The sequence below is a fragment of the Callospermophilus lateralis genome, chromosome 6, assembly GCF_048772815.1.
Source record: "Callospermophilus lateralis isolate mCalLat2 chromosome 6, mCalLat2.hap1, whole genome shotgun sequence".
Classification (NCBI taxonomy): Eukaryota; Metazoa; Chordata; class Mammalia; order Rodentia; family Sciuridae; genus Callospermophilus; species Callospermophilus lateralis.
The window spans coordinates 78,241,325-78,268,908 of record NC_135310.1 but is presented as its reverse complement, the minus strand read 5'-3'; the positions used below and the strand labels follow the sequence as shown (position 1 = coordinate 78,268,908).

Genomic DNA, 27,584 nt, shown 5'->3' with positions numbered 1-27,584 from the left:
ACTCTACTGTCAGATATATTAAAAATAACAAATAAAAACTAATATAAAAAAAAAGGGCTGGTGGACTCAGAGAGTCAAGGGTTGAATGTTTTCTCTCATATACAGAAGCCAGAGGAAAAAAAGAGGAATAAAAAAATGAAGTCCACAATGACTTTCATGCCAACAAAGAACAAAAACTGCTTTATTTCTTCCTTCCCCTCTTATGCTTTTTACATCCCTCTCTTTTTGCAGGTCTATAGCTAAGGCTTTCTATATGAAGTTGAATAGGAAAGAGGGGTAAGAAGGAAAATTCTTGTCTTATTCCCAAATTTAGGAAGAAAGAATCCAGTTTCCCACCATTAGGCATGCTCTCAACTATAAATGTTTTATAGGTACTCTTTATCAGATTTAGAAAATTCCTCTCTGTTACGATTTGAATTTATCCCCCAAAGTCCACATGTAGACAACTTGATCCCTGAGTTTATATACTAATGACATTTGGAGTTGGAGTCTTTGGGAAGTAATTAAAATTAGACAAAGTAATGAGGGTAGGGCGCTCATGATAGCTTTAGTGGATGTATAAGTGGATGAAGAGAGACCTGCTAGCTTGCTTGCTCTGTTTCCTTGTGTGACGGCCTCTACTATTTTGATGTAGCACGAAGACCTTGCTAGATGCCAGTGTCATGCTCCTGGAAATTTCCAGCCTTCAGAATCATGAGCTAAAAATAAACTTCTATTCTTTATATATTACACAGTTTGTAGTATTCCATTATAGCAACAGAAAACAAACTAAGACACTGTGTTTCTAGTTTACTGAGTTTTTTTTTTTTTTATTATAAATGGGTGTTGGATTTCTTCAAATGCTTTTCTGTATCCATGAATATGAACACATGATCTTTCTCCTTTAGTTTGTTGATGTGATGGAATATATTAATGATTTTTGAGTAATGAACCAGTTCTGCATACCTAGAATCCACCCTGCTTGGTTGTGGTAAAGTATACTGCTGCCTATAATTACTTTGAAATGTATTTTTAAAATTACATGGATAGAAGATTGTATATTTGAAAAATTTTGCAATAAAGTAGGGAAATTATAAATTCACAGGGGTAAGAACTATAGAACTGGAGACAAAAAAAAATGAAAGTGATTTGATTAGTACTGATTTTATTATTTTGGGCAAGTTTTTTCCCTCTTCAGTTATGAGCCTTCTGAGCATTGTTGAAAACATTTTAAAAATATTAGTGTGTTGGATATGGTGGCACACACCTGTAATATCGGCAGTTTGGGAGGCTGAGGCAGTTCAAAGTCAGCCTCAGCAACTTAGTGAGACCCTAAGCAAGAGGCCATTTAGCAAGACCCCATCTCAAAATAAAAAAATAAAAAATGGGCTGGGGATGTGGCTCAGTGATTAAGCACCCTGGATTCAATCCCTGCAACAACAACAACAACAAAATCAGTGGCAAATTCCCACTGTGTTCTACACATTCTTTATAATTCTTTAAAAATATGTTTCTGTTTTAAAACATAATTTCATAATTTCTGGTTTTGAGCATAAAGGTCAAAATTCCATCCAATATAACTGTTTTCACTAACGTTAGAAATATGCCTTCTTTCAACCCTGTTGCTTTTTCCCCCCTCCCTTGTTGACTTAAGAAATTTAGTTAAACACATAATTCAATTCCACAACAACTCACTCTATCTGTTCATCACCACTTGGATTTTGGGATGGTTTCTCTGATCTTGAAGTTCCATAAACAAAGCTACAAGCTTTTGCATTTGTAGTTGCACTTTTATTGCAACTCTCTGCAAAACATTTCCTTTTAAAAAGAAAAGAGGATGAAATTTCCCAGAATGGATGTTTTTAGTAAACACAATTCAAAATCAAACATCTAAGTCTAGAAATATCAAAAAGATATTGTCGCTTTTTTTTCAGTTACAATTATTTTCAACATTATTTAGAGTCTGACATTTCAAGTAAATATGCTTCATGTCCCACTATGTTCAAATTATTGTGCCTCATACTTTGCAACATGTTAACAATGAAATAAATATGGTCTTTGTCCTCACTGCGCACAGTCTTCAGCATTCAAACATCACCTTACCAAGGCTGTAAGAGCAACGCCATCTGAGGAAGGAGTAAGGATGGTGGGGCGGACTCTGTGGAGAAGGGGACATTTAAACTTAGATACAAAACAGTTTCAGGGGAAATGTTTTTTAGGAAGCGTTTTTCAGAGAAAAAGAACGAAGTGGATGTATATGGAGAAAAAAAGTTATTTTAAGGAATTGGCTCATACAAATTTTGGAGGCTAAGAAATCCAAAATCTATAGGGTGGACTGATAGGCTGAAAACCCAGGGAAGAGTTAATCTTAAAATTAACCATCAGAGCAGGATAATTGTGTTTTCATTCTTAGAGAAGAACTGAAGATTTTTAAGAGGGATAATGTGCAACAGGGATGATTTGTGAAACAGGGTCAATGAGAGGGAGGAGAGGGAGATCTATCTGATTAAGGAGTTGGCTAAAGAAAGTTAACAAGTGCCAGAAAGTTTTGAGATGAAGAGGAAAAAACTAAAAGTACTTCATGTCAGCTTTGACTTCTCAAATGAGAGTCTTGTTGGGGGCGGGGCTGGGGGCTGATGGCAGCTATAAGCACACCATGGAAACAAGGATGGAGTTTGAGGATACATGAAAGGATTAGGAAGGAATAGCATTCAGAAGAAACTTAATGTTTTAAGAAATGATGAAGCTGTTAGCTTTTCATCGCTGTGAAGAAATACCTCCAAAAAACCGACTTAACAAGAGAAAACACTTTTTTGGGCCACATTTTCAGAAGTTCATGCCCTGGTTGCCTGGCTTCCTTGTTTCTGGGCCTGGGGTAGTACATCATGATGGAAGGTTATGGTGGAGGAAAGCTGCTCAGTCAATGACATCCAGAATGCAGAGAGAGGGAGGAAGGGGCTGGGGACAAGGTAGAGTCCCATGGGCACATCCTTCAGGACCCATTCCTTCCACGAAGTCCCACCGCTTACAGTTCATTCACTTCTGAATCCATAGATGGATCAATACACTGAGGAAGTTAGAACCCTCACAATCCAGTTACCTTCCCAAAGGCCCCTCCTCCGAGCACTGTGGCAGTGGGGACACAGACTTCAACACGTGAACCCCTTAAGGACATTCCAGATCCAAACTGTAACAGAACCTAAGTCAGATCTCTGTTGTCTGTCTCACTTTCTCTGTCTTCCAACATGATCTCAAAAGAGAACAGCTATAGAATTACACTAGCATGAATTTGAAGTCCAAGAACCCATTCATTAACCCATCATGAGACCTTGGGCAAGTTATTCAAACTCTCATAATCTCCATTTTAAGGAGTACATACCATTATCTGGTGGGAAGTGTCTAGGACAGTAGGTTGTACCCAACCAAGGGTGACTTTGCCTCTCCAGGAACATTTGGTGTTGTTAAGAGATATTTTTCATTGTCACAACTGAGGGTTGGAGTAATGCTATTGGCCTCTAGTGGGTAGAGGCCAGGAGTGCTGCTAGACATCCTACAGTGCACATGCAGCCCCCTACAATGCCCGAGACATTATAAATGTTGAGTCAGTGTTGATTTCTGTCTGTGTATTAATTTGGAAAACAAATAGAATAGAATTTTCCCCACAGTGGGCACATCTGAAGGCTTGTTTTGGGAAATCTTAAAAAATTCTCTTGTGTTTGAAGAAGATCAAAGTGTAATTTGGAAAAAAAAAAAAAGAAGGAAACTCTGTCCAGAAATTCTTACACAAATAAAACACAATATCAACAATAACAACAAAAACAATTCAAGAATCCTAATGTCTATCTCCTGGTTGTTCCTTTGGTAAAGCTCTGGGCTCGGGAATGCTCTACTTTCTTTTTCTTTTTAAATTTTATTTATATAAAATAGTGGAATACATTACAATTTACAATTCTTATTACACATATAGAACACTATTTTTCATATCTCTGGTTGTATACAGAGTATATCACACCAATTTGTGTTTTTGTATGTGTACTTTGGATAATAATGATCATCACATTTCACCATCATTTATAACCTCAGGCCCCTTCCCTTCCCCTCCAACCCCTCTGCCCTATCTAGAGTTCCTCTATTTCTTCAATGTTCTTTCTCCCTATCCCACTATGAATCAGCCTCCTTATATCAAAGAAAACATTCAGCATTTGCTTTTTTGGGATTGGCTAACTTCACTTAGCATTATCTTCTCTAATTCCATCCATTTACTACAAATGCCATGATTTTATTCTCTTTTATTGCTGAGTAATATTCCATTGTGTATATATGCCACATTTTTTTTATCCATTTATCTATTGAAGGGCATCTAGGTTGGTTCCACAGTTTAGCTATTGTGAATTGTGCTGCTATGAACATTGATGTGGCTGTGTCCCTGTAGCATGCTGTTTTTAAGTCCTTTAGGTATAGACCAAGGAGAGGAACAGCTGGGTCAAAAGGTAGTTCCATTCCCAGTTTTCCAAGAAATCTCCATACTGCTTTCCATATTGGCTGCACCAATTTGCAGTTCCACCAGCAGTGTATGAGTGTGCCTTTTCCCCACATCCTCACCAACACTTATTGTTGTTTGTCTTCATAATAGCTGCCATTCTGACTGGAGTGAGATGAAATCTTAGAGTAGTTTTGATTTGCATTTCTCTAATGGCTAGTGATGATGAACATTTTTTCATTTGTTGATAGATTGTATATCATCTTCTGAGACGTGTTTGTTCAGGTCCTTGGCCGATTTATTGATTTAGCTCAGTTGGTAGAGTGCTTGCCTCTAATGCACAAAGCCCTGTGTTCAATCTCCAGCACTACCACCAAAAAAAAAAAAAAAAAAAAAAAAAAAGATCATTTAAAAATGTAGTGCTCTACTTTTAATGTACTGCACTCTATAAGCCAACCTTTGATGGAAAGTTTCAAGTGACTTGGGTTTACATTTATAAATACATTTATACATTTTTCCATACATGTGATATATTTTAGAATGAAACAGAGAACTCAGCAAAACAAAGGGTCAAGTTTTATCCAGTCTTAAGTGAAATTCCTTGGTGAAAAATAAAATATAATACCATGAAGCACTTCAGTACCATCATAGTACAGCCTTACCTGAAATATCTTAGTATCTCTGGTTGCTCCAAGAGTACAGATACTAAACAAAATATGCAAATATAAGGTGATTTTTAGTTCCTTCAAAACTACTTGTCCATATATTTGTTAAAAGTTCAAGTCTTTTCTAATATATTTTGGTGGGGTAGGGGGAAGGTAGTAGCACCTCTATAAATACATTAGCTAATCTTGCACTTATTAATGGTATTACAACTAAATTCACATTTTTTTTATCCATTTCTTTACATTGTGGGAAATATTAGAAAAGCAAAAAAAGATATCCACCCGCTCCCCCCCCAAAAAAGTTGCAAAAACTTACAAAAAGGACTTTTATTAAATTAAATGTGATCAGTTTTGAAAACATACTTTGATTTCAAAGGTAAGTTTTATTTATTTATTTTTATTTTATTTTACTTTTGTGGTATTGGTTATGAACCTATCCATGCTTCACCATTGAGCTATATCTCCAACCCTTTTTATTTTTTATTTGGAGACAGGTTCTCACTAAGTTGCCTAGGCTGCCTTGGAATTTTCGATCCTTCCCCCTCAGACTCTGGAGTCACTGGGATTACAGGCATGGGCCACTGCAGCTGGCTGAAGGAAAGTTTTAAAGGAAGTCAATTAGCTAAAAATAGGATGAGGGCGAGCCTGTATGTGGACCCTGGTGCCTGCTCACTGGATGCAGCCCAGAATTCCTTTGTGGGCCTCAAGTAACTGATCAAAGTAGGAAAAAGAAGAGGGGGCCATTATCACTGGAACTGGGAAGAAAAGTATTGGTAGGGAGGAAGTTAAGGCCATGGCTGAAACCATCAATCAAGTCACCTTGGGAAGCAGGAGCTAAGAGTGATTTCCAATAGTACTAAATACAGACACTGCCTTTTGTGAAGACCTACGTGGATATTCTTTTATCTGATCCTAATAACATCTTTTTAGAGTTAAGATTCTTATTTCCACTTTTCAGTAAGAAAAATCAAACAGAGAGAGAGATTAGGTAAATCATCTGTGTTCCCCCAGTTTATAAATAGCTAAAGTAGAACTAAGACTTAATATCAGAGAAATGTTGAAATGACTGAAAAAATAGACCTCGATTCATGTTCGTCTACAATGAAAACATACCTAGAGTGGGTTTTAAAAAATTAATGTATTTTATTTTTTATTTTTAAGTATTTTTAGTTTACATATTGTGGGAGTTTTATACAACTTTTATAATTAATCTGCAATATAATAAAATTAAAATCAATTGGAATTCCTAAAGTTCTATTACAATTTCATGTAACATTATAAGTCTAAATACACATGCAATTTGACAGAAATAGTCATACATTCTTTAAAAATTCAAAGACTTTTAAAATATAGATTTTTTTTTGCTTTCTCCTTATTGCTTTTTCCTCTACTTACCTCCACATTAAAAATATAATATTTTCTGTAACTTTTCCTTTATTTGTAATAAAACACACACATATATACGTATGTATGAATATCCACATATACATACATATGTTGCTTCTCTGTCTGTGGGATCATCTTATATGCCATTTAACTACACTCCAAGGAAATCCATCCAACACAGCTAGTTTGGATCTGATTTACTTCTGATGATGGCAGCATAATACCCTACAGTATGGATATACCAGAGGGTATTCAAACCATTTTCCTTTGATGGACCTTCGCTTCATTTCTGTGGTTTTTGTTTGTTTGTTCGTTTGTTTTTGCTACTATACAAAAATCATTGCACTAAATATTCTTGTATGTGACCTTGGTTTATTCTAAGCTGTTCCCTTTCCTTTATTTATTTCTCATTTTCAGTCATTAGCTCACTCAGTTTTATCATTGGAATCTGTCCTCTGTCCATCTCCAGAGCTGTTGCCTAGTTTTAAGTGTCATGAGATATAACTGGAACTATTACAACTTGTAGTTGCTCTTCCAACTATAAGCTTAATCTTCTATCTCACCTCTTCTCTCTCTCTCTCTCTCTCTCTCTCTCTCTCTCTCTCTCTCTCTCTCTTCATACTGCTTTTGGGATTGTCTTTATGATATGCAAATGGACCTTATCTTTTTTGGTAGCCCTTAGCCCCAAAATAGTACAGTTGGCTAAGAAGGAGAGAAACAATAATGCTGTGGAGATAAGTAGAAACCAGGATTCAAACTGGATGCAGAGCTGACAATAGGAGTGGTGACAGGCTTAAGCTCAAGAGGGCCAGTTCCATCTTAACTGCTACCTCCTGCTTAACTTCAGCTGATGATGGCCCATGAGGCAATGTGGACCAGACTTGCCTGATCTTATTTTTCCCCAAAAGCTTAGAAATCAGTTTTATAGACTTTAATGGAAAACTTTTGATTTATTGGTCACACCAGATATCTGTGATCTGAATCATCTGTCCCACAGGATCAAATGTGGCTCAGTCTATTTGTGATTTTCATTTCTCACTTTCTCTCCTCACACCCATCATAATAGCCACATAAAATAACATGTAATTCCCAGAATTATCAGACTCTTCTAAGACCATTTATTTTTTTCATGCACTGCCATATATTTGTGGATGGTCATTCCCCATTTGTTCATCCTCCACGAAGTTATTTAAATGTTATAAAGATTGTATGATTTAATTAATGCTTTGTCTCTGGATCTACTCAGAATCTTGGGAGAATATGGAGAAAAGGAAAGTGTTATGGTTTCAATCTGAATTGTCCCCAAAAGGCGCATGTGTTGAAGGCTTGGTCCCCAGTGCAGCCATATTCAGAGGTGGAGCTTCTAAGAAGCACTCAGAGTGCTTGTCTAGCATGTGCAAAGAATCAGTCCTCAGAACCAACCAACCAACCAAACAAACAACAACAAAATGAATAGCCTTTATTCTTTGTGGTTGGATGCATGAGGTTTGCTCAGGTTTGACCTTGATAAACATCTTCACTGAAGCCTTGTTCATGTCCTCTAGTGATTTATCCCCATTTCCAGAATAACAACAAAAATGTAGTAATAATAAAAAAATCCCCAAAACTATCATGAATTTCCAAGTTTGAGATATAAATGATTCTTCTCCATTAGTCCCATTTTCCATTCCTATGAATTCAGTTTATAAGAGTCTCTATCTTTCAGCAATGCCTTGTGAAATCCTGTCCCCATCAGACTTTCTGGTTGGGGCCCAGTGTTCATTCTGGCCACATTCCCTAGAGTTCATGTCCTTTGCAGAATTTTTACTTATGATGGTCTAGGTTAAGTCTTAGTGACTTCTGTGAGAAATACAGTTTCTTTTGATAATCTCTAAACTACAGATGAGAATGATAGATAATCTCTTGATTCTGGTTCATTTTTAAAGACCTTTTAATTTTTCTCAGTTAACAATTATTAGACATCTAATTTACAGGTACTGTACTTGGTGCTGGACATACAAAAGTTTACCTGCCTGTGAGGCTTTCACATTTCTATTCAGGAGGCATACATAGAAACAAATTATTCAAAAACAGTGTAACAAATATCCAGACCCAGTGTATCCAGACCCAGTGTATCCAGACCCAGTGTTTCCAATGTTGGAAAGATCAACATTGCCCATGAGACAGAACAGGTACAAATGGAGGAAGGCTGTACCATAGTGGCTCCAAGGAATCCCACTTTCAGATTTCTTTTGGGAACATGTTATTGCTTCTCCTCAAGCCACATAGAAAAAGTAATAACATTAATGTGGGTTTGTGGAGAGTCAGTAACTGTTTCTCAAATTAGCTGGTCATAGGTAGCTTCTATAAGAGTTAATCTAACTTGAGGACAAATATTACCCTATCTTTTTTTAAAATCACATTTGCTTAATTTTCTTTTTCTTTGCCATAGCCAAAGGATCCTGAAGTTTTGAACATGTAGAACATTATTACCTAATGTATGAAATGGGATTAAAAGTTAACAGGGAAGATTCCAGCCACAAGTTATGAACCTTCTGCAAGGATGAGTTGTCACTTAGACCTTGACCATGAACCATGAAACATCTCCTCTTCCTGTCTTTCCATAGCTAAAACTTTCCAAGTACATTTCCATTACAAAGTAGATTTAGCCAAAGGGAAGTATTGTATATTGGTCTGTGTTTCTTAGGAAGTCTAGAAAAAAGCTAAGTGGTACTGTCTTGTTCATAGTCTGGTCTGACAGTGGTAACCACTTTTCTTCTATTGAGGTCAGAATGTCCCTAAAGACTTGAAATGTTCAGAGCCTCTTGGTCCCATATCTCTTGCTCCCATTAAACTTCACCTCTCAAAAAGGATAGGTGATTGTAAATTCTGTTGGTACATTAGTAAAGGGCTTGTGTTGTATTAAGAGTAATTTGAAGCTGTGTACAGTGGCACACACCTGTGATCCAAGCTACTCTGGAGGCTGAAGCAGGAGCATCAGAAGTTTGAGGCTAGCCTGGGCCATTTCATGAGACTTTATCTCAAAATTTTAAAATGTCTGGGGATAGAGCTCAGTGGTAGAGAATCTGCCTAGCATGTGCCAGGCTCTGGGTTCAATCCCCAGCACATGCATGCGCGTACACACACACACAAAAGTAGTTTGAAAAAAGCTTCAGTCATTATAGACATAATATTTGAAGACTAAATCCAGGAGCATGGGGAAAGAGGGTTATAAACTTTTCTATGAGACTTAAAAAATTTTTTTAAAAGATAGCATTCCTGCCATTTTTCCAAAAAGAAGAATGGCATCATCTAAAGAGACTGAAAAAGGAGGGCAAGGAAATTTTTCAGCAACTCAAATAAAGTAAAACCAGAATGGCTAATATACAGGAGATATTAAGAGGAATGTATGAGGAGCTGAAGGACATATGCCATATACCAGATGTGGAGTTACTCCATGCTCCTGGAGACACACTGCAGAGTCTTGAATCCATGAAGCTGTATGCAGCCCAGCCTGTGAATCCAGAACTCAGTGCAGGGCCCATCACTAGACTAATCAACAGGCTTAACTGCTTCCAAGTTGATATTACTCTGTATCCAAGAGAGCCAACAGTCTTCCTGTATGGAGAGTTGAGAAGTATGAATGTTGGATGTAATCCTCAAGGTGCCTCCTGGATCACTCCAATGTCAGAATGCTTTCTTGTCTGGGGTATTTAGAATTTTACCACTGGCAGATATTACTGGGAGGAGGATGTGGAAGACTCTTGGAACTGGGCTTTTAGAATGTGTAAAGATTGGAAAGACAACAGACATGACAAGATGGATGAGATAGAGAGACTCTTTCTTCTTGGATGTGTTAAGGAGAGTACTCTCTTTACCACCTCCCACTTGTACTTTAATATGTACCAAGGTCCACTGGCTAAATAGGAGCATTCCTGGATTGTGAAGGTAGAACCATGAGCTTTATGAACGTAGCTCAAAGTTCTCCGATATACAGTATTCCTTCCTGTTCCTTCTGTTCCCATCTCAAGTCTGTCTTTTTGCTGTACCTGACATACCTAAGGACTCTGCCCCTATACCATGGGAAATACAATGTGTAAGGAAGCCCTCTTTCTTAGGTCTTATCATACATGACAAACAGATTATATTTTATTAATTTTAGGTTCCTTCTACTGTTGTGAAAACCTATTTACTGTGTTATTAATTATGGTGATAGTATTAAAAGCCCATATACTCTTAAAATTTACATTTTTTAATTTGTTCACTTGGGGAATATAATTATCCATGATACATGAAATAGAACATATTCTCTGGTTTAACTTTATTTATGAACAGTCATGAAATGAAAGAATAGATAATGGTTGATTGAATAAAGTTAAAATTCAATGTAAGAAAAAAGAGGTAACATTCCTTACAATGCATTATTTCCTAAAATGGTAGGAATTACACTGTATAAGCTATTAATTTCCATATGGAAATCTGGTTGGGGAACATTGAAAAATGTAGAACCATGGTAACCACCAGAATGGGGAACCAAATAGGTTGGGGATGGGTATAGAAATTGCTTGTACTGAAGTCCTTCCTTTCCTTGGTACCCATCCAATTTGGACTGTTTTTTTCTTTTGAATTCTAGATATTTTTACTATTGATAGAACCGATTAATGCTCTGTTTGCTACAAGAAAACAATTTAAGTAGCGTGTGTCCTTGATTTTGAACATATAATGAACATTTTAGAGAACATGTAAACATGTAAAAAATACATCTAAAGCCTATGTTCAAAAAAAGAAAGAAAGAAAGAAAGAAAAAGAAAGAAAGAAAGGAAGGAAGGAAGGAAGGAAATGAAATTGCTTGCTTGCACTGGATTTCAGAAAACCTGAGGGGATAGAGTAAACTGGGAGAAGGAATCCACCATGTTAAGAGAAGCCAGAATCCTGGAACCAGAGAAGAAGTAAATGTCAAACATCAGGACCAGATCAAAAGTCAATCTGGTACTATGATAACCTGGACTAGAAATAAAGTGCAAAGGGCTTTGGGATCAAAGTCTCAGGAAGGGACCATGAACATGTGAGAGCACTGGAAGTCTGTTTTATGGGATGATGATGGGAAATGTTCACTAAATTAAGGAATCAGACCTGTATCCATACCATATCCCACTGGATTTATACAGCAGTAAAATTCCCCAAATGTTTGAGAGTTGTAGACAATGAAGCTCTTCTAGCTCACCATCTCAGTTTACAGGTGAAGAAATTGAGGCCCAAGGTACACAGTGTCAGACAGGATTCCCATTCTGAGTTCTGGGTTTTCTCCTAACTTCCTCACATTCCATTTGGTAAGAAAGAGTTTCAGAATCAATTCTACTACAAAAATTAAAAATTATCCAAAGACTTTAATTAAATGGGTAAATGCATGAATGAAAATTTCAAGTGAGAAAACAAAATTGTGTGTGTGTTATGATCTCATTCTGTTAAAAAATACATAAAAATCTGAGAAATGCAACACACCAGAAATAAACCAAGTGATAGGGGACATGCCAATATCTTTTGTTATAAGTACGTGTGTTCTTATTTGATGTCCTGGCCCTCAGGATGGAATTTGTACCCATTATTGTATCAGTTGCATCTTGCCCCAACCTGTCACCCAGGTAGTAGCTGATTGAAGAGTTCCTTCCTCACATAACCTCCACTCCACAGGAACACCTCCCCCAAGGAGAGGAACAAAAGAGGGCCAGAGAGAAAGGACAAGGTTAGAATTTTGTTTGAGACTTAGATGGGAAAGGACCTTAAAAAATACTAACCCTAAGTTGAAAAAGCCAAGATTAGTTTTCTTCCAATGGAGGGAAACTGTCTCGCTCCCCCTGGAGGCGGACTTGGATGCTTCCAGGGATGTCCCCACTATCCCGACTTGCGGTCCTGGGCCCTCCCATAGGGCCTGGGTTTGGTGGGAACCTTGGGCTGGAGGCGACCTTCGCTCTTGGCGCTGACACAAGTCAGATTGGCCCTGCAGGGTGGGTCCAGGGAGGCCAAGTCCCTAGTAGAGACTGGCTGGGACGAGTTTGGTTAGATACTTGGTTCCCAGGGACAGCTGAGTCCCCATAGGAAGCCCATGGGAAAGAGACTTCAGGAACAACTTTCTCGCATAACCCTCCCCCACTTAGAGTGTCATCTCGAGACTATTTAAGGGGTGCTACAGGGACAGACATCTCTCACGAACCCACTCATGAGCTTCCCCACTGTTGCTTAACCAATGCAGTGTGTGTGTGTGTGTGTGTGTGTGTGTGTGTGTGTGTGTGTGTTGGGAGGGGGGTGGGCAGGGACACTGGGGTAAGAGTTGATGGATCCACCCGCACCTTCAAGGACATCCCCCTCGGTTCTCTGGGCTCTTGCCCACCTCCTCCCCTCGCGTCCGCCCCGCGTCATCGCCCCCTTTCCCCTCCCATCTCCCCGCCGGCAGCTCGGCTCTCGCCTCCTCCGCAGTCTCTGCCCCAGCTCGGCAGCTGCCGGCTCCGGCCGTCCCAGGCCCCGGTCCACTGCGCCCCGCCCTCCTTCCGCGCCCGCGGCCCGCCTCGGCGGCTCTTTGATCCCATCGTGGCAGCGCCTGGGACCGGGAAATTCTTGTACAGGTAAGGATGGAGTCCCTGGAAGGGCGGGATCCCAGAAGCTGCACGTCTCCCCGAGACGCAGAACCCACGCGAGGACAGCTTCTTTGGAGGGCGCTCAAGAAAAGGCTCAAGCAGGGCACTTGCAGCCCTCAAAGAGGCCGACCACCCTTCCCCTGGGCGGTCCAGTGTGCACGGTTTAGCAGTAACAGTGTTTGCGTTGGAATACAAATGGAATTCTTTCTACTTAAGCAGTACCAGAGGGGACCCTCTTTATTTTTATGATTATTAACAGATGCCTCTGAGAAAGGTGTAAAACCCATTCCTGGAAAGTCTACTTTCATTGAAAACCCCTTTGGCAGAGTTAACCTTGAAAACCAGTGCTCCCCCCCCCGCCCCCCGCCTGGGCGCCCCCTTTATAATCAAGGTTGCTTGGGTCAGCAAAAGGAGCAGTAGAAACCGTTTAGAAAATAAGCAGCTGAAGTGAAATGGAAGTCGTGCTTCAAAATACCCTAGTGCCTCCCCTCACAAAAGGTGGGGGAGATGGATGAAACAAAATTGGCAAAAGTATTGATCATTGTTGAAGCTAAGTGATGGTCACACGGGTGTGTGTGTGTGGGGGGGGTTACACTTTTCTCTTCTTGGCTTTCCTATTCTTTTCTCTGGACTTTGTGTAGTTGAGATTTTCTACTGAAAAGTTTTTGAAAAGTTGCGGACAAACTCTTGCCTGATTGCTCTGATTTTATTGCACTCTCATTGATTTACAAAGAAGTTGCATATTATATCTAGCCCCCCTCTTTATTAACCTTTCTGCCTTCTGATATCAACTCTCATTTTATTCCAAGTACCTTTGTCTCTACAGAGAATTCTTAAAGTCATATTCTGCTGCCTGAAGAATTATGCTTAGAATCTGGCTTATTATTTGGAAGAGAGAATATTAAAATTCCAGCCAAATAAGACATCTAAGCTTAAAGGGGTGACCAAGCATCATATGGAATTTTATTTTTATTAGGAAATACTAGAGAAATGTCTTTAGTGTGAGAAGGGGTAGATATAGATACACCCCCTGCTTTTCTTCCAGACAGCTATGAAACCTGTGTGTTCTCAAGAGTCTTTTTCATGTTTTAAAATGAGATTGTTTAGTATAGTATGTGCTCATTTAATGTTAAACCAACTGCTATTGGGGGTTCATTTTCCCCCCAAGTAAATTATTGATCTTTCTGCACCCAATGCTGAAATATTTAACAACTATGTTACATTTTAACAGTAGAATCCGACTAGAATTTGGAAGGATGAAGCTACTTCACCTTAGCACTGAGTTAACTTTGCAGATGGAAACTTTGAGATGAAGAGGGAAGAGCAAAGTCAAGTTAGTGGTACACAAGTTAGTGTTTTATAATTTTAAAATAAAAGAATTAAAGACCTTCATATAGGTAACACTGATGGTGTGATTTGCTAAAAGCACTGTGACTCTAAAATGCTTTAAAGCCCGAAAATTTGGGAACCTAATACATTTACAGATATTCCTTGATTTCAAAGTCCAACTTGAAAAACACAAAGACAAGTCAGGAGCCATATGATGTGCACTTCATAAATCAGCAAATGAAAGCGCTTGCAGAGTTCCCTTGGGGTTCCTTTAGTGCCATTAAGTCCAAATTTGATTCACACACAGCACATCTATTGCATAAATTAAGATGTACATGTCCTGGAAAAATAGCTAAAAAACAAAGGCAGGTTTTATTTATTTTTTTTTATTGTGATGAGAAACAGAAGTTCTGGGGTACTGTAAAATAATCAACTGTGAAACTTTACCATCTTCCTTTCCCTTGAGCCCTGCCAAACTTTTAAAGCAGACATTACTTTGTCTCCATTCCTGAAACTAAACTTGAAAATAGTGCTATGGTATGATATTTTGAGTAGAAATTGGCACATTGTCAATGAATTTTCTTGCCATTTACCCTCAGCATAGACTCAGTGGAGAGCTTATCCTTTAGTAATGGATTATAAAGTATTTGATAAACATGTGAAATATTTGGCAGGTTCACGATTTTCCTTAGCGTTGAAATGAATTGCAGCACGTTTGGCTGACTGTTTAGCAGTGCTGTAGGTCATGGTGGAAGTGTGCTGGCACTGTAACTGTTTTTGGAAAACCACCTGCCAGAGAATTGTCTGGCTGGAGACAGCATTATCAGCCCTCAGTTCATCAGGATGGGCTCTGGGGCCTGTACGTGGGTTTTCTAAAGGTGATAAATTCCATATGTGACAACTGGTTAATATATTATTAGCCTCTTAGACCTGCCCCCTTCCTCCACCCCATCTCCCATGCTTTACAGTAAATTGTCACAGCTGAGTGGATGCAATTTAAATGTTTGCATTAGATTTGCCATGAGCAGGATGACTTTGCCATCTAGTGGTAGCAACACAGATAGCAAGTGGGTCCTACTCTGGAGGAGCAGGAAGGAAAACTTCTTGAGGATAATTGATTACTAAATAGTGTTTTCTCACTCATGGTTACTTTAGAGCTGGAAGAGAGCTTAGGAATTTATAGTTCAACTCAGTAGCAAAGAAGGATTATCAGAGATTCTTGTGACAAAAAGTCTTTAGAATAATGCACAGAATAGTTAGTCGGCATTTGATGAATAAACACATTTATCTACCCTGTTCCAAGTCTTGTTTTTCTCTAGCAGTACTGCTCCATACCACCATCAGGTCTTATCATGCTCTTTTGTTTTTAGTTCTTAAATTGAATGTCTGTACAATTTTTCTTAAATAGTTTCACGTGTGTTTAAGACCCATAAACCAAAATTCTTTTCTACTTCATATCACTTCCTAGTATTTCATTATTTCTAAACATCTAGGGCAGATAATTTTAGAAACTAGATTCTCATTTTAATAAATGTTTTAATTTCCTATTGCTTCTGTGACTAGTTACCAAAACTGTAATGACTTAAAACAACACAAGTTGATTATCTTACTTATCTGACGGTTGAAAGTTTGAAGAAGGTCAGCAGGACAGCTTCTTCTGGAAGTTCTAGGAGAGAATCTGTTTCCCTACCTTTGGCAGCTTGGAGAAGCCATTGGCATTCTGTGGGTCATGGGGCTGCATCTTTGGACCTGTGCTTCTTTACAGCTTAGTCTTATTTTGACCCACTTAATAAGGGTCCACATGATTATATAAGACTCACCTGGATAATCCAGGATAGTCCCCATATCTCAGAATCTTTAACTTACTCACATTTGCATCAGCTCTTTCACAGGGAGGAACACATCCACAGGTTTTGGGGATGAGAAGTGGATGACTTTGGAGGCCATTATTTGCATACTACACTGAGATATATATACACAGCAGTTAGAGATGCATGACATGCCTTATCACTATCTACCTAAATGGTTTGTTTTTTAGTTAAGAGTCAGGACTTCACTATGTTGCCCAGGCTGGCAAGGGATGCAAGGGATCCTCTTGAATCAGCCTCCTGAGTAGTTGGGACTACAGTCACACAACACTATGCCTGGATTTATGCCTTAGGTTTCCGCTCCTGGTGTTGGATCATCATCACCAACACCATTATTGCTGCCTTTTGTTGAGTCCTTACTGTGCTCTGGGCATGGTGACCTATATATTAGTTTTTAAGATGAAAAAAAAATCCCTTAAAATATAGGGCTAAACTAGATGATTTATTATGGCCTTTTCTAATCCTGAGACTTTCTGAAATAAGAATCAGTTTCTCCTCAGAGTACTCTAAAGCATTGTGCCTGTTTAACAGATGTGGAAAATAATCTTTGGATAGATTAGGCACCTTTGACAAAGTCACACTGCTAGTAAGTGGCAAACTGATTTGGTTTTAAAGTCTACTGGCTTCACAATCATCCAAATACCCCTGTTCTTATTCTCATCTTCGTTATGTCACTGACAATGCTATTTTCTCATCATTATATTACCACATACTTTTTTGCTTAAATATTGCTCCTGCCAGTGATTAACATTCAGTAAGGGATATGGTAACTCAGGAATTAAACTTTATAAATTATCTATTTTTTTTCTGCAACTGCTCTCCCAAACTGAAAGTAACTTTGAAGTTTTTAAAAAAAAATTTTTTACACAAATGGAGTACAACTTTTCATTTCTCTGGTTGTACATAATGTAGAGTCACATTATTCTTGGGGTAATAATGTCCATCTCATTCTACCATCTTCCCCACACACACATTCCCCCTCCCCACTCTTCCTTCTGCTCCATCCCAAGTTCTTCCATTCTTCCCTTGCCCCCCACCCATTATGGATCAGTATCCACTTATCAGAGAAAACATTTGGCCTTTGGTTTTGGGGGATTGGCTTACTTCACTTAGCAATGATATTATCCAACTCCATCGATTTATCTGTAAATGCCATAATTTCATTCTTCTTTAAGGCTCAGTAGTGACTGTGAAATTTTTACAAGTGTTTTCCAAAACATAACCCATATCTTTAATGCCTCCTTTATGCTTGTTTACTGTGACTCCTCTCCAGCTTGTAGCACTTTGCCTAAGGCATCATTTCTGCCTACAGTTATTTATAATATCTGGGTCAGACCACGAGGTTTCCCTGTTGTGTGAGAGTCCTTACTGAACAGGTGGAAGATGAAAGTAGAGGAGGAGATGAGCACATGTCTTCACATTTAGGTATGTGTGTAAATGTAGGCAGGGGTGTTGGGAGGGACAGTTGCTTGGTATCATGAATGGCTAAATAAAGGACAGCCAAAAAAGTGGTTATGCCATGACTGGTGTGTCCTAACATACACATTAGAAAGTTGGTGTGGGCCCTACAAGGTCATTGATCTGGCTGAATAGTGCCTGACCCACACCAGTCCTCCAGAAAATGTTTGATGGTTAATGCAAAATTGTGTCTTTTGTCAGCATACTATTACATGAGTATGGACAACTACCTCACTGTACATTATGGAGGGAGCAGGTGAAAAGAAAGGTTTAGATAAGTATGCATCTTTCCGCTAGTAAATGCAGTTCAGTGCAGGTCCTCTGGTGGTGAAGTCAGCATCTTCATATTTGTTTATATTTAGGACAAATAATTAATTTGAAATATTTAGTATAGTGAGCAACCATCTATCTAATCTTTCATTCATCTGCCTGCTCTACCTATAAACTATAAACTTCTCAAGGAGAGAAAGAGGGAAACTGAGCTATAGAGTATGATTATGTTATACTGTAGTCAAATTCTTTATACTCTACATATACCTTCTCACAAAGTTAGGTTTTTCTTTCACTGTAGATTGCTATCTTAGAGAAATTATTTTGACATTGACTTGGTTTCTTTTTTAAGCTGAGGACCTGATGAAGTTCCAGAATTCCTAATGTAGTTCCAGGCTATAAATGAGAACCTGGGAATGCAATTCAAGTGTTTTGTGGCTGTGTTTACTCACTTAAGTGTATTTAACCACACTTAAGTTTAATAATGATGAGAAAAATATAGTGCAAAGCCGCAGATATTTAGGGAAATGAGTAGTTAGGAAGGCATTCATTTGAGAAGTCTCTAAAGTGAAGCTGTCCTTGAACACACAAAACAGAATAAAGAAGAAGGGCATTTGAGAGTGAATTGGAAACTATCTTGAAATAAAAATTCAAGATAGTTAAATAAAAATATTTAACTGTAATACTGACTTTTTTGAAACTATATATTCTCTAATGTTGGCTCATGAACCAGTTTTAAAGTGATATAAATTCACCCACTAAAGCATAATAATTATAAAATAACATGTTGACTGCTTACTATGCTGTGGGCTTAGTGACAATTTTTTTTACAGATATTACCTCATTTAAATCTATAATTCACATTATTATTATCCCACTTTGCAGATGAGGAAAGTGAAACCTAGTGAGTTAATGAACTGCTTACATTCAAATACCCAGCAAGTAGAAAGATGGGAACTGCGCCCAAGTCATTCTTTGATCTTAGTCTTTGATCTGCACTTGTAACCATTATGATGGTATAGATACACGAGTATTCTAAACACTATCAGTATTCCACATTTATAAGAAATCATAAACAAACAACAGAAAAATGGCAATAAATCATCTCTTGTACTTATGTGTGGCCGTGTCTATTAATAGAGTAGGTACAAATGTGGAAGGTACATTTATGCCAGCATTAAAAGTTCCTATGACTACATAGGCAGATAGCCTTATTTCTCCCTAATCCCCTTCCAGTCCTTTTGGCTCCAGGATCTAACCCATAATCAACTTTGTGTACACTGACTCATAGTGGAGAGAAATGACTACGATCTCACTTTCATTAACCAAAATTGGAATTTGAAACCCTAAATTCAAGCCACCTGGAAACTGACAGTAAAGTCACAATTATAATAGAAGACAGGAAAGAGGAGAAGGTGGGGGAAGTCAAGGGAATATTAGAGTTTTCAAAATACTTAAGTTGTTACAAAAGGATCATGTCCCTTTAGGTCAGGGAGTTGGTGCTTTTCAGATGATGAGCATCTGTAGATGGATCCACTGAACTGTGGACTGCTCCATCAGTAAGAGCTATCGTTTACAATGACATTCTACCACAAGGCAAACTTAGATTTTTCCAAAAGAAAGTGTCCTTAAACACTTGTCCAATTTTAAATTACAGACCAAATTAGACAGGCTAACTAAAGCCATGTCCTCTTATTATTGTCATTTGAGGTCATATTACAAGGCACTGCCCTTCCTCTGCCCAAGGATAGATGTGGGCATGGCTTTTTTTCTGCAGTGAATTGAAGTGGAGTTCCCAACAGGGCTGGCAAACTGATGCCATTGCATGAAGCCTAACATTGGATGTTGAAGGCATTGCGTACAAGTCTACTGGATTTGATTTTTTTTCAGACATGTTCAACCACTTATATAAACCTAAGTTCTGTTTGTTCTTTATATCGAGTTCTGAGCCATTGCGTATTAGCAGTTGCCAACACAGAAAAGAGCAGAGTCAGTGTAAACTTATTTTGTACACAAAGATAAAACAGATGTTATTTGAAACCCAGTTAAACAATCATCCCTGGAAACATTGCCTTCTGGTAGAGCCAAGCTCCTGCACCCGGGCCTTGGCTGCAGCGTAATTCTCACACTTTACTGAGTTTCAGAATCATCTGGAAGTGTAGATGAAATATAGCTAGGAAACCCGCCCTCCTCTCTGCTAGGGGAGCTCCTAATAGTAGGTTTGGGTGGGCTCTGAGAATTGAGAATAAGTTCCCAAGTGATGCTGATGTTGCTGGTTCTGGGACTGTAATCTGAGAAGCACTGGTCTAACATATCCTTTGGTTGAGAAATCAAGATTGGGCTCTCTGGCTGGGCTTGTAGGTCAGTGGTTGAGCACTTGCCTTGCATGTGTGAGGCACTGGGTTCGATCCTCAGCATCACATTAAAAATAAATAAATAAATAAATAAAACAGGGATATTGTGTCCATCTACTACTAAAAAATATTAAAAAAAAAAGATTTGGGCTCTCAATCACTGTTCTCAACTGCTGGAAGGATATTTATCTGAGCACACACGTAGTGGGAAATATACCTATCTATTCATTGCTTTGTGCCAAGTATGGCTTGAAAGTGACTGAAGGGATTGAAAATTTCAAAAGTATTGGCCATGATCTTTGATTAACATAACAGACTGAAAAACCACTATAACATATTTAACCAACAAATGAAATTACACTTGATACAACTGGACTCTGATGGGCCATTCTGAAAAGTCTGGCTACAGAACTATGTTGAAGGACACATGTTTTATATGTTAAAGAATATGGGGAATTCTATATTTGATATCCCTATTCTAATACAATGATTTGCATAGTAAAAGATCATCTCGTCAGTTATCACTGACAAGATAATCACAAACTGCCTTTCTAATCCCTGACTAGTTAAAAAGTTGTAAGACTAAGATAATAGTACTAAAAAGGAAAGAAAGAAAGAAAGAGAGAGAGAGAAAGAGAGAGAGAGAGAGAGAAAGAAAGAAAGAATACCTAACTAGGGAAGCAGTTCCACAGAATCATGATTTATACAGCCTCTATTTTTGTCAACAAATGCTTTTTATATATTTATTACCCCATAGATCATTAATATCATGTGTTCCAAAATACAAAGTGAGATTATTTCTCAGTATGGGTAATTGGTGACTTTAAGTCCTTGTTATATACCAAACTTTAGTCTTTGGTATATTAAGCACATCAGAATGAACAGTTGTCATAAAATATTAAATGAAAAACCAATTTAAGATAAATTTGTGTCTTACATCAACAAATTTCCTTGACTGACACTTAAGAACAAGTGTATGTTGATCTCAGGTTGTGGCTCAGTGGTACAATGCTCACCTAACATGTGTGAGGCCATGAGTTCCATCCTCAGCATCACATAAAGAGAAATAAATAAAGGTATTGTGCTCATCTACAACAGAAAAAATATTAAAAAGAAAACAACAAGTATATGTTTATACATTTCTTTTTTTTCTATTTTTAAGGACAAAATTGAAGAACAAAATGGAGAATATGCTACTTTGGTTGATATTTTTCACCTCTGGGTGGACTCTCATTGATGGATCTGAAATGGAACAAGATTTTATGTGGCACTTGAGAAAAATACCCCGGGTTGTCAGTGAAAGGACTTTCTATCTCAGCAGCCCCACATTCGAGGCAGATGCCAGGATGGTGGTAAACAGAGTGTGTGGCATCGAATGCCAGAAAGAACTCCCGGCTCCTGGCCTTTCTGAATTGGAAGATTCTCTTTCCTATGAGACTGTCTTTGAGAATGGCACTAGAACCTTAACCAGGGTGAAAGTTCAAGGTTTGGTCCTTGAGCCAACTCAGAATAGCACTCCAAAAGAAGCAGCGGTTAGGAGAAAGAGACAAGTGTATGGCACCGATAGCAGGTTCAGCATCTTGGACAAAAGGTTCTTAACCAATTTCCCTTTCAACACTGCGGTCAAACTCTCCACGGGATGCAGTGGCATCCTCATTTCCCCTAATCATGTCCTCACAGCCGCGCACTGTGTTCATGACGGAAAGGATTATGTCAAAGGTAGCAAAAAGCTAAGGGTAGGATTGCTGAAGATGAGAAAGAAAGGTGGAGGCAAGAAGCGCAGAGGTTCTAAGAGGAGCAAGAGAGAAGCTGAGGCCAGTGACCAAAGGGAAGGTACCAAAGTGAGTCTGCAGGAGAGACCCACGAGAAGAGGGAGAGTCGAGTTTGGTCGGGGTCAGAGAGTGGCGGAGGGAAAGCCTTCCTTCCAGTGGACGCGGGTCAAGAATACCTATATACCAAAAGGCTGGACGAGAGGAGCAGGTGGGGATGCGGCCTTGGACTATGACTATGCGCTCCTGGAGCTGAAGCGCGCTCACAAGAAGAAGTACATGGAACTAGGAGTCAGTCCGGCCATCAAGAAGATGCCTGGAGGAAGGATCCACTTCTCTGGCTTTGATAATGATAGGGCTGATCAGTTGGTCTACCGGTTTTGTAGCGTGTCTGATGAATCCAGTGATCTCCTCTATCAATACTGCGATGCTGAGTCGGGCTCCACGGGCTCTGGGATCTATCTGCGTCTCAAAGAGCCAGACAAAAAGTACTGGAAGCGCAAAATAATCGCGGTCTATTCAGGCCACCAGTGGGTGGATGTCCATGGGGTTCAGAAGGACTATAACGTTGCTGTGCGCATCACTCCGCTCAAATATGCCCAGATTTGCCTCTGGATCCACGGAAATGATGCCAATTGTGCTTATGGCTAAGGCAAAGCTGATACAAAGTTATATATCATCTAAGTCGCAAAGAAAACCTATTCTGTTTATCCTTAGTGAGATCACTTCATAGGATATGCTTGGAATGGAATCTATCAATAGCATTTGAGCATTTTTACAATTTATTTTCTCACAATTTAGGAGATTTTCATACATTTAAAAATGTGTAAGTACAGATATTGAAACTAGCGGGGCACTTGAGTGCCAAGTATATACTCTTTACATGGTGGTAAGTTTTATTTGTGGACAAATTTTTGTTTCTTTCTGCCTTCTTAGAAATTAGACATTTTAAAACTTCAAACTTGTACATTAATGTGATTTCTCAATGGACTTATTTTTAGGGCCCTAATAGGATGCCAGTTGTGTGTAAAATGTGAAACTGCACATACAAAGGTATGCAGTAACACAAGGAAAATCAGGAACAGAGAGGAAGATTTGCAATTTGTACTACACAGAGGTGGATCCATTCAGCTCCTGCCCTCAGAATTTATACTGTTTTTCTGTTGGGTCTGAGAAGTTTAGTTTTTTGTTTGTTTGTTTTTAGAATTACAAATCAGAAGAAATAAGTTTTATAAACTATCAACTACAGCTTTAAACAATAGCAACTGCAGTATCTATTTAAAAATGGGGAAAATACTTTGTTTTATAAAATAAAACTAGTTTAAAAATAGGAAAGCTGAGACATTTGAAGATCTTAAATTTTTTAATACTCAAATATGAAATTTTTATATATGCATAGGGAAAACTTTTTACAAGTTATGAATCATGTATCCAAAGCCACATCATTTTATGCTATAATCCTACTTGTGTAAGGTGCTATATTTTTAAGACAAGGAATTCTGCAGTCTTTTCCTAGAGAGATCCTTTTCCCTCTTGACAAAATTCAGCTTGCTTTCTTCTTTTTTGTGTGAGGCTGGATGTTGAGCCTAGGGCCTTTTGCATGCCAGGCAAATGCAACACAGAGCTATACAACCAGCTTCAAGTTCAGCTTTCTTAATAGCACCATAAGTGCTATTTTGGCGAGTTTTCTGATTAGTAATTTTAGATATTAAAGGTATTAAAAAGAATATAATTTACAAATAGGATTTTTTAAAAATGTTCTAGCCATCTACTTTAGGGACCAAGGCTGTACACATACTCTGATTATCAAGTGGCATAAGCAGCCAGAGTCCAGCAGCTGCCCTGGGATAAAACATAGAGCTGGCACTCAATACATATTTTTTTGAATTCATTAAACAACTCTTTGACTATAAATGACTGTAAAAAAGGGTTAGTTCAGGGAATTATGCTTAAAGACTTTTAATGACTTAAAATTGAGTGTGTCCTTAAAAATTTAGGAAATGCAGGTCTGATTTTTGGTCTGTTTTTCCTGGCAGTTTCTAGAGTCACGTTCTCTTTTCTCATGACACACAGAGTCACTAATTCTGCCAGGGCTACAAATTCATTAAAATTAATTTTTAAGATATGCCCTAAAATAATGAGAGGCTATCCTTTTGATTAGTATGCAAAGGAATATTTGATTAGGTTATCATACGTGATTTTTGTAAATGATACCCAAAGTAGCTGAAATTCAACACAAATGCATATTATTTTATAATGTTTGTTAAAAACAATTCAATAAAAATTTATAATAAATCAGTTTTATCTCTTACTGTATCTATATATGTGTTTTACTTAAGGGTTTTAGAAAGTATTAGTTCATTTAATTAAAAGTGATTCTATTTAAATCTCACTGAACTGTATTTTGTAATTGCTTCTAGTGATTCAGAGCTACCAACTCAAAAGTTTTGGTTAGATTTTTTGGGGGGACACAGCTATGTGATTACTGCAACCAAAACTATTTCAAGGTGAATTCTGCGTATTGACACACTTGCAAACACACACACACACACACACACACACACACACACACACAAAATCTTCATTTTGATTCTTCTTCATACATAATTTCTGAGGTTTGAGTAAATTCAGAATAATGTAGCATGCTTAGTAAAATAGGTGCTTAGGGTTAAAATATTAATATATGTAATTTTCTTAAAATAACCATTCAATATACTTTTCAAAAATGTAAATTTTAAGATGGGTACAATGGCACATGCCTGTAATCCCAGAAACTCTGGAGGCTGAGGCCAGAAGATTTTAAGTTTGAGGCCAGCCTCAGCAATTTAGTGAGAATTTGTTGCAACAAAAAATAAAAGGGGCTGGGAATGTAGTGGTAGAGTGCCCCTGTGTTCAATAATTCCTAGTACTGCAACACACACACACACACACACACACACACACATATACATGCACACACTCGTGTGTGTGTGTGTGTGTGTGTTTGTGTGTGTATAAAATTTAACTCATTTGATTTGAAGATATCTTGTTGATTCTTACATACTCTTCTCTTTTCAAAAAAAAAAAAAAAGATCGTGTATTTTATATGACCTCTTTGGGACCACTGTTATGTATGACATTAACTAGAAGGTCTTGCTTCACATTGTTTTCCTATAATACTTATTATATTTGAAACAGAAGGTTAAACTAAATCTATTTCTCTAAACAAATATTCACATATGCCTACTGTGCACAAAAGACTCTACTTACTTGTCTGCTTTGAGAATCTTATCAGTGGTTGAATTCAAATAACTTTACAAAACAACTGTAATTTAAAATCGTGGAGATTTTTTTCCTTTACATAAATAACATTTCACTTTGATAATTCTTTTTCTTCTCAGATGGATTTGTGGGCAGAAGTAACTTAACATATTTTTCCTTTCTGATGTGCTACCTAATTAAATCCAAAGTTTATATTGAAAAAGATTTATATATATATATATATATATATATATATATATATATATATATTATTTATATATACTGTATATATGACTGACTTAGTAATTTGGGCTGCTTTAACAAAGAATATCAGGCTCGAAATATATAAACTACAGAAACTTACTGCTCACAGTTCTGGAGGATGGGAAGTCTAAGGTGAAGGCACCAGCAGATTCGATGCCTGGTGTGGGCCCCTCTTCATAGATGGTGACTTCTTGCTGTGTCTTTACGAGGTAGCAGCTTGAGTTCCCTCAGACCCCTTTATCTAGGTGAAGCCCTCATGACCCAAATCCTTTCCTAAGGTCCCACCTCTTATATCATCAGGATGGGAATTAGAATTCAACACAGGAATTTTGGGAGGACATATTCAGACTATAGCAATAACTAAGATCAGAGTTGTTCATAAATTTTTACTTCCTCTTTTTTAATTGGGTCTCCCAGGCTGGCTCAAACTCCAGGGCTCAAATAATCCTTGTGCCTCATTCTCTGAAGTAGCTGGAATTACAAGCATATACCATCACATCTGGCCAATTTTTATACTTATTTTTTGTACATCAAATAATTCTTTGAAATTATTATTTCAAAGAGGAAATTTCAGCAATTCAGGGACCTACCGAGCAATCAATTCCAGAGTTCCTGAGATTCTGAAAGGTAATGAAAGGAAGCCTCTTCCTGTTTTAGGCATTTTTCCTTCACCAGCCCTGTCCTTCCTGCTGAGAGGAGTCAAGGCTTTTTGTTTTTTTTAAAAAAACTTGTGCTTTACTTAGAATTTAAATTACTTCTCCTGATCCAGACTCCAGATGAAGAAGAAGAAGAAGAAGGAGGAGGAGGAGGAGGAGGAGGAGGAGGAGGAGGAGGAGGAGGAGAAGAAGAACACAAATTTTAGGATATAGAAGAAAAGAATAATACTAGTGTACACTGGAAAGAAGGTCTAAGAGGATACTTTTTTCCTTAAAATTACTTTGAATGAATTAGTTGTTCAAGAAATTTGCAATTGATGATTTTAGAAGGCATAACTTTAAAGAAAACATTTTTTCTTTGCCATACCTATAAAGTGCTGTTTTAATTTTTTTTTCTCTTAAAACTCAGGATATGCTTGGTGCCAAGATTCTATTGCCAAACAAAAGTACTACTTTATCAAGCAATTGCCTAAAAATAAAAGTGCGTTATTTTTGAGGCGGAACTGAACTTAGTATTCTGCCACTGCACTTGGAACATTTACTTTAAAAAGGCTTTCTTTGTGGCCTGGGAAAATAAGTGACACTATTGTATCCACCAAATGGGCAGTTGTGCCATTTCACGTAGACTAGTACGTGACTGATGTGGCTCCCTGAACGGATGTCTTGAGCAGTCATTGACCCACAAATAGCAGCATTTCTACTACAAAATTAAAGCTTGACTTTTGGTGGAAACTTAACATTTCATAATGTCATAGGGACCACCTTTTTATGACTAGTAACTAGATGTCTCAATTCTTAGGCTAGATGAAGCAAAGTACTCTGTGGCTTTCCTATGCAGAAGTGTTTGGAAAGTCTCTCCTTTGCTAGAGTCATGTAGAACATTCAAGTAGAGCTCCATACTATGAGCCTGAATTTATGATATTTCAGTGGCTTCCCTCAGCCTAGTGACTTCCAAATTTGGCTGCTTATAGGAGTCATGTGGGAATTATTTTAGAAAGCCAGGTTTCAGGATTCAACCGAGACCTATCCTGCAATCCCTAAGAGTAGGGTCCAGAAATTTCAATTTGATTAAGATCTCCAAGTACTTATGATGATTATCCAGGTTTGACAACAGCTGGTTTCTAAACCAATTATTCCCCCACCTCTTGTACCTTTCCTCTGGGCCTAAAGATGCTTGTCGTCTTCTTCTGGATTAAATGTGGTGGTATCACAACCAAATATACAGATGGCATTCTTTTCAGTATTTTTATAAACT

General features: G+C 38.0%; 1 protein-coding gene and 1 pseudogene across 1 annotated transcript in view; both read left to right on the top strand.

The window, feature by feature from the left end:
* Prss35 (serine protease 35) overlaps positions 1 to 22,820 on the top strand; it is a 64,394-nt gene extending 41,574 nt beyond the window's left edge. The window contains exon 3 of the mRNA XM_076858460.2: positions 21,563 to 22,820. Within this exon, the coding sequence (XP_076714575.1) occupies positions 21,582 to 22,820 (1,239 nt within the window). The 5' untranslated portion in view covers positions 21,563 to 21,581. The remainder of the gene's footprint in view (positions 1 to 21,562) is intronic.
* Positions 7,991 to 10,589, top strand: LOC143401903 (tripartite motif-containing protein 51 pseudogene; annotated as a pseudogene).
* Positions 22,821 to 27,584: the final 4,764 nt, after the last annotated feature.